The 10,942-nt window shown below is 45.4% G+C and overlaps 1 protein-coding gene across 2 annotated transcripts in view; it reads left to right on the forward strand.

Moving 5' to 3' along the window:
- The window catches only part of CCDC112 (coiled-coil domain containing 112), a 127,232-nt gene that overhangs the window by 67,179 nt on the left and 49,111 nt on the right, over window positions 1–10,942 (forward strand). Inside the window, exon 1 of one of the 2 annotated variants that reach the window (XM_081827218.1) lies at window positions 4,226–4,360. The exons of the other annotated variant lie outside the window; for it this stretch is intronic. Within the exon in view, the coding sequence (XP_081683344.1) occupies window positions 4,323–4,360 (38 nt within the window). The 5' untranslated portion in view covers window positions 4,226–4,322. Of the gene's footprint in view, window positions 1–4,225; window positions 4,361–10,942 lie in introns of those variants that run through there. 2 annotated transcript variants of the gene reach the window in all.

Here is a 10,942-nt window from a genome sequence, read left to right on the forward strand (position 1 = left end):
TCCCTATCCTTCTCACTAAATACAACTAAAAACTCTAGACATTATATATAAAACAAAGATAAAAGACTCTGAAAGGTGGTGAGAGAAGGCGGACGGACGGTCTCTGAGCAGCAGGGATCCCTGGAACAACTTGGCATTGGATTTCCTGGGTTTTTTCCCCGCCCTCCTGTATCCCTCCCTCGGAGCTGAAGATGCCGTCCCGCCAGGAAAACTCGCAGGGACAGACACACAGAGGCCCAAGCAAAGCCTGCTCTCTGTAGCCAGAGGACGGGGAAAAGGGCAGCCTAGCAAGGCAGAGAACTTTGACAGAACTTTACCATTTTACCCCAGCCACACACCACGGAGAAAACTGGGGCCCCAGCCCAGCAAAGGTTGAGCGAGGGCTTCTGCCTTCCCTAGGCTATAAGAAGGTGGTGGAGACTCCCCTCCATGGTGTTTGTAATCATAGTGCTTCCAGTGATTTCCAAACTGAAATGGTGAGTTTTCACTCTTTTTTTATGGCTAAGTAATATTCCATTGTAGATACACACCACCTCTTCTTTACCCATTCATCAACTGATGGACACTTGGGCTGCTTCCGTAATTTGTCTGCTGTAGATAATGCTGCAATCAACATGGGGGGATGTATCCCTTGGAATTAGTATTTTTGTGTTTTGGGGATAAAGACCCAGTAGTGCAATTACTGGATTGTAGGGTACTTCTATTTTTAAGTTTCTGAGGAAACTCCATACTATTAAAAGCTTTAATTTTAAAAAAAATTTGCTCAATACATGAGTGTATTCTAATCTGTTTTAAAAGTTCAAACTTGGGGCGCCTGGGTGGCTCAGTGGGTTAAGCGTCTGCCTTCGGCTCAGGTCATGATCCCGCGGTCCCTGGATTGAGCCCCACATTGGGCTCCCTGCTCAGTGGGGAGCCTGCTTCTCCCTCTCCCTCTGCCGCTCCCCCTGCTTGTGCTCTCTCTCTCTCTCTCTGTCCAGTACATAAATAAAATCTTAAAAAAAAAATAAAAGTTCAAAATCTATAGAAATATGTAGAAGAAGGCAATCATGGCTAACATCCGTTTAGTTTGATATGCATCCTTCCAGACAATTTTATGTCAATTTATATAAATACATACATATTTATAGATCTACATTTAGAAAACTAGCCATTGAAATTTTTTTAAATATAAGTGGCATCAGCTTCTATGGATGGTTCTACTACCTTTTTTTTAAAGATTTGATTGATTGATTGATTTGAGAGAAAGAGCACGAGTACAAGCAGGGGGAACAGCAGAGGGAGAGGGAGAAGCAGGCTCCCCGCTGAGCAGACAGCCCAACGCAGGACTTGATGCCAAGACCCTGGGACCATGACCTGAGCGGAAGGCAGACGGTCAACCGACTGAGCCACCCAGACACCCCTTAAAGCTTTTTAAAAACACATTATCATGCTTCTACATGCTCATACATGATATTTACAGTCAGTACAGTTTTTTTCCCCACTGTTATGAATATGTCACACAATTATATCATAAATCAATCACTCTCTTAAGGGACATATTGTTCATACTCTTTTTTTTTTTTAAGATTTTATTTATTTGATAGAGCGAGAGAGCACAAGCAGGGGGAACAGCAGAGGGAGAGGGAGAAGCAGGCTCCCCGCCGAGCAGGGAGCCCGATGCGGGGCTCGATCCCAGGACCCTGGGATCATGACCTGAGCCGAAGGCAGACGCTTAACCATCTGAGCCACCCAGGCGCCCCTGTTCATACTCTTTATACACGTGTACAACTATTTTTCTGGGGACAATATCTAGAATGGAAATTTCCTGATTGAAAATCATGCACCTTTAAAGTGTTGATCCTGGGGGTGCTGTGTGGTTCAGTCGATTAAGCGTCAGCCTTCAGCTCTGGGCGTGCTCCTGAGGTCCTGGGATCGAGTCCCGCATCAGGCTTCCTGCTCAGCAGGGAGTCTGCTTCTCCTCTGCCCTTCCCCCTGCTCATGCTCTCTTTCTCTCTCAAATAAATAAATCTTTAAAAAAAAAAAAGATAAAGGGGCGCCTGGGTGGCTCAGTCGTTAAGCGTCTGCCTTAGGCTCAGGTCATGATCCCAGGGTCCTGGGATCGAGCCCCACATCGGGCTCCCTGCTCCGCGGGAAGCCTGCTTCTCCCTCTCCCACTCCCCCGCTTGTGTTCCCTCTCTCGCGATCTCTCTCTCTGTCAAATAAATAAATAAAATCTTTAAAAAAAAAAAGATTAAAAAAAAATAGTGTCGATCTGTTCTGCCACATGATTGTCAGTGGAGCGTGGACTGATGTATCCTCCCAGTTGTGTGTGTCCCTGTCCCCACATGGGGAACCCAGCATCTCTGAGCTGAGAGCACTGGCCAGAACAGCTCCCACCCACCCCTGCAGCAACCCTCTCCAGCAATGTCCTCTGTCAGTCCAGTCCTGTCTTCTTTCTGCCTTCTGGGCAGTCCGCAACACGTCCTCCACGTCATGGTAACTCTTGTCTTCTAGCATTGCTGTATTACTTATTTTTTTTAAAGATTTTATTTATTTATTTATTTGAGAGAGAGAGAGAGAGAGAGAGCATGAGGGGGGGAGGGGCAGAGGGAGAAGCAGACTCCTCGCCGAGCAGGGAGCCCGATGCGGGACTCGATCCCGGGACTCCAGGATCATGACCTGAGCCGAAGGCAGTCGCTCAACCAACTGAGCCACCCAGGCGCCCCAAGTATTACTTATTTTTAAAATCTATATCCTGTTCATTGAAAGGGTTTGGGGAGGTGGGCACGTGGGCTCGGTCTGACATCATGTTCTCATCCTGCACCTCTCCCAAACGGAAGGTGAGTGGTTCAGAATCGTCAAAACAGAGGCACTGGCTCTGAATTTGTACCTAGAAACTCTCTAGGAAATTCTCCTCTTCTGGAAATCTCTGACCCTGAAATCTGCCCGTGGGGTTAGCTTTTCTGGAGAATGCCTCCAGCTATGGGTCATGGAGCAGAGGATGGAGATTTTTATATCACCCTAATGGATTAATGGCTCAAAATCAAATCCTGGCCGAGTATCAAAGACTCACATCAGAAACGCAAGGGTAAAAGTTCTCTCTCTTGAAAGTGTAGAATTTTGAGCTTGTTTGTTTTTTTTAAAACGCTGAGTATATTTATCATGTTCTTTTAATCTAAGAACCCCAAAGAAAACCCCACGGTGCCACGGAAAAAAAGCCTCCAAAGAATAAAAAATCATTTTGGAAGCAATAAAATATCCCTTGGAAGTTCTGCTTGTTTTAAAGAGCAGCTAAATGACCTCATGTTCCATACAAAATTCTCAAATCTGGACACAGGCATTCTGTTTTCTATTTAAAGTCCTGTACAAGATTCCCAGCAAAAGCTTTGTCCTGCTACTGTTATACCTTGAGCTACCACAGGATTTCATCTGCTCAAATCAGCAGGAGGTTTCTGGCCACAAACCCACCCTCAAGGTTGGATCTCAGCAAGGCCGTGAAGCAGAGATTTTTTTTTTTTTTTTTTTTTTAGCACCCTGGTTTCCCAGTTTGGGCAATCTTTTTCTTCTTTGTGTTTTCTTCTGTCTCCCAGCCCTTAAAAACGTTCAGATTCTTTATTAATAAAGATTTAGGTGCAAATGACTGGCATTAGCTTCAACTTTTTACTGCTTGGAAAATACCTGCTTGTTAACATACATGCTATAATTTTGGAAGCCTGGGGTGTGGAGCAGGTGGGGCAGGACTATGGGCACCAGAACATTCCAAGTGGGCAAGCAGGTGAGGAGTGCCTCCTTCATCTGCACCCCTGGGTGCCACTTCCAGTGTCTCATGGTACTTTCATCCAGTTGTGGCCAAAACAGGGTGATTCTTTTGTGCCTCTTAGGTTCAGAGACGAGGTAGGAGTCAGCTGGGCTTTGAGCAGTAACTGCTCAGAGATGAGCCTCTCAGATGCCTCCAGGGAAGGAAAGTGGTGAGAACAGGTGGGACCTTGACCCCTCCTCTTCCTTCTTTTTAAAAAATATTTATTTATTTATTTATTTATTTATTTAAGAGACAGCGAGAGAGGGAACACAAGCAGGGGGAGTGGGAGAGGGAGAAGCAGGCTCCCCGCTGAAAAGGGAGCCTGATGCGGGACTTGATCCCAGGACCCTGAGATCATGACCTGAGCTGAAGGCAGACACTCAATCGACTGAGCCACCCAGGTGCCCCTCTCCTCTACCTTCTTCAACCAAAACAATCCCTTGTTTGTCCTTTTTTTTTTTTCCACTGTAAAATGTTGAAGCAGGGAGTTCTGTGTCCCAAATAAAGATGGAAAGCAATAGTGAAGGTGATCACGTTCTCTGGAATGGAAAAGGGCCCTGCTTCCTGCTTTCTGGAGCTCAGGTGAGTTCAGTATACGGTGGCCAAGATGAAATAAGTCTCAGTCAAAGAAGACTTTGGGGGCCCTGGGTGGCTCACATGGTTAAGCATCTGCCTTCGGCTCCGGTCATGATCCCGGGGTCCTGGGATCGAGCCCTCCATTGGGCTCCCTGCTCAGGGAGGAGTCTGCTTCTCCTTCTCCCCCTGCCATTCCCTCTGCTTGTGCTCTCTGGCTCTATCTCTCTGTCAAATAAATAAATAAAATCTTCAAAAAAAATTAAAAATTAAAAAAAAAAAAAGACTTTGGCCAAAAGTCACATCAGGCCGAAGGAGACTGTGGCCTACAGCCGTCCCCCAGCTCAAGCTGCACATTTGTAGGGAGGGGGCTCGGGGGCAGGAAAGATAACGTAGATGAGAGACATTTTCAGTGACCATGGAAAATCAGACTGTGGCAAAGGACATGTTGTATTTTAACCAACGCCCTGAGCCTCAGTGTCCTCATCTGTCAAACGGGAATGAGGATAGGCCCCTTACAGGGCTGTGGGGACAGTTGAACAAGTAATATATGCAAAGCTCTTTGCCCAGTGTTTGGCCCACGGTCAATGCACATGTGGGCCATTGTCACTAAGCATATGCTGGCCTGTGTCCATCTCCTTTCTCTTCATGGGGGAACCACGTGGCGCCCAGCTGGACAGGAAGTGCTTGGAGAGCATTATTCTTCTCAGCCTATGTCCTCCCATCTCTCCAGCCAGCACGGTGTCGGGCGGGTAGTGAGTTCTCAACAGATACTTGTCCATTGACTCCTAAGCTCTGCAGATGAGCTCAGGCACCCCCTTTCCTCTGCAGCCCCTGAGATCCTGTGGCTCCACCTGCCCTTGTTTCTCTTTGCTCTTTTATAGAGAATGCTACCTGCTTCTAAGCACTTTCTGGTTGGTTTTTTTTTAGAAAACGGTGTTTCTGTGATTTGATCTTTTGGTCTGTCTATGTGAGGTAAAGGAAAAGAAAGGAGAAAAATCAAGTTAATCAAGTTAATCAATTTAAGTGTGCCTTTTGAGTCAACCCAGTAAGAGCTTGTTTTTTTCTGCTCTTAAACTATAGGATATTAGGGGAAAGAAGATTTGGTTTCACTTTGCTTTATATTCTCTACTTGGAAAAAAAAGGAGAAAAACACGTTTTTGAATGCAGTGGCGATTGTCTTGTTTTTATAAGATGGTATCAATAAAGAGACACCCCATAAAGTGTATTCAATAGTAGGGACATGAAGAGGATTACAGTCTCCTCCACCACTGGGTGAATTTTAAGTTAAAGGTAGATCTGATATAAGATGAATTTTGTACTCTGTCAGATAGCAAAAGAAATCATTGAATTAAATCTTAAAATATGCATAATAGATATTAGTTAATGTTGAACTCACAAAGAAGTTTTCTTGTTTAACATATACTTTATTTTTTTTAAGATTTATTTATTTATGCTCTGGTAAGCACTGTGAATTGTGCAAGACTGTTGAATCTCAGATCTGTACCTCTGAAACAAATAATGCAATATATGTTAAGAAAAAAAAAAGAAGAAGAAGAAGAAGGTAGCAGGAGGGGAAGAATGAAGCAGGGGAAATCGGAGGGGTAGACGAACCATGGGAGACGATGGACTCTGAAAAACAAACAGGGTTCTAGAGGGGAGGGGGGTGGGAGGATGGGTTGGCCTGGTGGTGGGTATTGAGGAGGGCACATTCTGCATGGAGCACTGGGTGTTATGCACAAACAATGAATCATGGAACACTTCATCTAAAACTAATGATGTAGTGTATGGGGATTAACATAAGAATAAAAAAAAAAAAGATTTATTTATTTATTTGAGGGGGGAGGGACAGAGGGAGGAGGAGAGAAAGAAACCTAAGCAGACTCCCTGCTGAGCGTTGAGCCTGATGTGGGGCTTGATCTCACGACCCTGAGATCACGACCTGAGCTTAAACCAAGAGTTGGATGCTTAACCCACTGAGCCACGCAGGAGCCCCAGTTTAACATATACTTTAAAAATAAATAAAAATGAAATAGTACAGTCACTTGGGAATACCGTGTGTGAGTTTCCTGAAAACGAAACATGCACTTTGTATCATCTAGCAATTGTACTTGTGGGTATTTATTCCAGAAAAAATAAAAATTTATGTTTATACAAAAACTTGGGGGCGCCTGGGTGGCTCAGTTGGTTAAGCGACTGCCTTCAGCTCGGGTCATGATCCTGGAGTCCCGGGATCGAGTCCCGCATCGGGCTCTCTGCTGGGCAGGGAGTCTGCTTCTCCCTCTGACCCTCCTCCCTCTCATGCTCTCTGTCTCTCATTCTCTCTCTCAAATGAATAAATAAAATCTTTAAAAAAAAAAAAAAAACTTGCCCATGCATACTCGTCGTAGCTTTATTCACAGTATTTCCAAACTGGAAATAATCCAAATGTCTTTCCTTGGGGAACGGTTGAACAAATTGTTGCTTATTGCTACGTCCATACTGTGGACCACTCCTCAGCCATAGAAAGGATGAATTCCAGATAGATGCATCAGGAATTTTGTGGAGGAAAGAAATCAGTCTCAAGGGACGCCTGGGTGGCTCAGTCGGTTAAGCGTCTGCCTTCAGCTCAGGTCATGATCCCAGGCTCCTGGGATCGAGTCCCGCATCGGGCTCCCTGCTCCGCGGGGAGCCTGCTTCTCCCTCTGCCTCTGCCTCTCTATCTCTCATGAATAAATAAATAAAAATCTTTAAAAAAAAAAAAAAGAAATCAGTCTCAAAAGGTTACATACCGCCTGACTTTATTTATGTAACATTCTTGAAGGAAGAAAATTACAGAGATGGAGAACAAATCACTGGTTGCCAAACAGGAAGGAGAGAGGTCTTAGCTATAAAAGGATAGCACAAGGGAAGCTTGGGTTGATGAAGCAGTTCTATATTCTGATTGTGGTGGTGCTGACACTCCTCCACACCTGTGATAAAATTGCATAGAACTATACACACACACACATAACAGCATATAACACTGGTAACACCTGAATAAGCTCCGTGTCCTCGGCCAACATCAGTGGCCTGGTTTTGATGTTGAACTCTAACTCTGCAAGGTGATACAGTTAGTTGGAGCAAGCTGGGTGAAGGGCACGTGGGACCTCCCGGCATAGATATTTTGCAACTTCTTGTAAATCTGTAATTCTTCCAAAAATAAAAATTTAAAACAAAAATACGAAAAGGAAAAGTAGGAGTTCTGTGCAAAATAAATTTCCACTGCAGACATTAGTTTTTCTCCGTAGACATATCTAAAAAGGGAGCCGTGCGGTATTAGAAATGATACACAGAACGTGAGCCTTGGGGGCGCCTGGGTGGCTTAGTCGGTTAAGCTTCTGACTCTTGATGTCAGCTCAGGTTGTGATCTCAGGGTTGTGAGATCGAGCCCCACGTCTGGCTCTGTGCTCAGCGCAGAGTGTGCTTGAGCTTCTCTCCCTTTCCATCTGCCCCTCCCCCTCCTCATATGCTTGTGCGCTCTCTCTCTCTCAAATAAATAAATACAGTCTTTTAACAAAAAAAGAAAGATGGGGATTAACATAAGAATAAAAAAAACCTAATGATATATGGTGACTAACACAACATAATAAAATTAAAAAAAAAAAAGAAAGAAAGAAAGTGAGCTTTGGGGCTCAAAAATGTAACCCAACAAACTTTCTCTTTGACTTAGCTTGTGAACACAGATGGGAGTCGATTTGACCATAAAAACTTCACTCTCCAAAATAACAACTAAATTTGAACTCCCAAGGGTTTTGATTGATCTTTTTTTTTTTAAAGATTTTTATTTTTTGACAGAGACACAGCGAGAGAGGGAACACAAGCAGGGGGAGGGGCAGAGGGAGAAGCAGGCTCCTCGCTGAGCAAGGAGCCCGATGCAGGACTCAACCCCAGGACCCTGGGATCATGACCTGAGCCGAAGGCAGACGCTTAACGACTGAGCCACCCAGGCGCCCCATTTTGATTGATCTTTTAAAAATCCAAGAGAGCTCCCAGCATAGCTGTTAAAGAACACACACACTTGTCCATATTTTCAGAGGAAGAAAACGAAGCATAAAGTTTCTCCCTGTATGCATTCTACATACTACAGATTTGCTGTTAAAATTCCTTATTCTCCAGAATCCTCTGTATTCCTTTCTCTTCTTTTTGATCCTTGTAATAATTGCATGAAGTATGTAGAGGAAAGGACAGATGCAGAAAAATCCTAGGCTGCTAATACTGCCATTCTTCTATGAACTGCCGAGATGAGCACACATAGCCAGACGCAGGTGTCCCCAGTAACTCAGAGACCGCCTCCCGGGTATCCCTCATATATGACACCAAAAGTCCACAAAAATGTGAAATGACTTGACAACTCCTCCAAAGCACTGTGCTGATGTAAACGTTGTACTGTTTGGTCCATTCCATTCCCCAACATTTTATTCTTCTTATTTTCCTGTGAGCTAGGCATCTGATAGGTAAAGAAACCACATCACTCATAAATTTGCAAGTGAAGCCTAGAGGTGACTGAGTCTGGGGCTCGTCCTGGCCCAGCCACACTCACGGTGACTCGGCTGTCAGCTTCTGGAGCCACACTGCGTGGGTGTGAATCTCAGCTCCGCCACACGTGAGCTGTGCCGCCCAGGCCGGTTACATGACCTCTCTGTGCCACAGGTCCCTCATCTGTAAATTAAGGGCGATTTTGAGGATCAAAGAACTTCATGTATGTAAATCACTTAGTCAGGAGTCATCAAGCTTGTCCACGGCTATGGACAAGCAATAGCCTGCTGCCTGTTTTGGGAAATTGAGTTTTATTGGAACAGGCCCACACTCATTCCTTATGTGTTAACTGTGGCTGCTTTCTCACTCCAACAGCGACATTGAGCAGTGGTGACAGAGATCATGGCCCAGAGCGCCCAGGACATTTGCTAGCTGGTCCTTCCCAGAAAAAGTTTGCCATCACCTGATTTAGTTGACTACGTAGCAAAAGTTAAGTGTTCAGCAAGCGTTAGCATTTTGTCCCTGTTGCTGTTAACGTTCACACCGAAGGCTTGGAGGACAGACTCCCCCATCCACTGAGGGCCCAGGCACAGTTCATACGTCAAGTGATGTGTGTTCCGATCATAATTCACTAAAACCCCATACAGCCGGCTGTGTCTTAGGCCTGTGTTATGAGGGCAGCCTCCTGGTAGAACAGGTTTCTCTTTACTGAAAAAACTGCTGAGTCACTTTAGTTAATCTTTGGGGGTTTTGTTTTTTTGTCTTGTCAAAAAATCGGTTTGGAGCATAGTTGCAGCATGACTTTTCCAGGTCCCACCAACCAGTGCATTTGCAAGAGAGCATGAGACAGTGGACTGCGGCCCCCCTGCTGCCCCGGCCTCCCTGCCACCTGCTGGGTCCCCAGGGTCACGTTCTCTGCGGAGGGGAAGCATCATTACCTAAAAGGCCCTGCTGTTTAGGCAGTCCTCCCTGTAGGACTCCCCTGTCCCTCCCTTGAGTAAACCCCTTGAGTCACCCACCGAATTCTCATTTTAGCATAGGATCCAAATTCCATGACCCTGCTCCAACTCCTTCTCTGACCTTAGTCTGCCATTGCTCTCTCCCGCTTGCTTCCCTGGGCTGACCACAGAGGCCTTCTTTGGTTGCTAACCCTTGTGCCTGCTTTGCCCCCTCTTCTCCCCGGTTCCTGCTCATGTTTTTGGGTCTCAGCCCCAGCCAACTTTCTCTGGAGATCACCCACTCATATTTTCCAGCACTCCTTCCCATTTGAGGTCATTCGTCACCCTCATCACCAGCAGAAAGGATCTCGTTGATTTGCTTGCTGACTCCCTGACGGTCTGTCTTTCTGCACTAGCACCTAAGCTCTCGGGGAGCCTGGAATTTCTCTTACAAGATCAATACTTGATAAATAGTTGTTAAGTGAATGAGTGAACTGGTGAGGTTTTTAACCCCACAACTTAAAAAAAAACAAAACTGGCTGAGATAGAAGATAAGAATGCTTCAGGGAACATTTATTTAGGTCAAGGAGCAGTATGTGGTTGGAGCACAATCAAGGGACAGAAGACTGTGTCAGAACTATTTGGAATGTACTTTCGAAATGTCTTCTTCTGATACACGCTTCCTCTCTCCTGCCGTTTAGGCAGTGTACTTGGAAAGTCTGCGGAAATGTGTTTTAACCAGCAATTATACTCCTCCTTGTTAATCTTCCTCAAACTGTCCATAAAACCCGCAGATGGATGCAGTTGCTCTGAGCACTGAGTCCCCTAAGTGCCTGCAGGTCATCATTCCCTTCAGTGTCTCTGGGATCATGCTCCAAAAGCCAAGTCCCTCCTTCAGAAGCAAACGCAAATCATTTATGAACACTCTTTAAACTTTTTGTTTATGGCTCCATTTCCTGTATTAAAAAAAACATATGTAAAGTTGGGGCACCTGGGTGGCTCAGTCGGTTGAGTATCTGCCTTCGGCTCAGGTCATGATCCCGGGGTCCCTGGATTGAGCCCCACGTCGGGCTCCCTGCTCAGTGGGGAACCTGCTTCTCCCTCTCCCTCTGCTGCTCCCCCTGCTTGTGCTCTCTTTCTCACTTGCTCGCTTGCT

This window comes from Leptonychotes weddellii, chromosome 7 (genome assembly GCF_054177405.1).
Source record: "Leptonychotes weddellii isolate Sample4059 chromosome 7, ASM5417740v2, whole genome shotgun sequence".
In the NCBI taxonomy this organism is placed as follows: domain Eukaryota; kingdom Metazoa; phylum Chordata; class Mammalia; order Carnivora; family Phocidae; genus Leptonychotes; species Leptonychotes weddellii.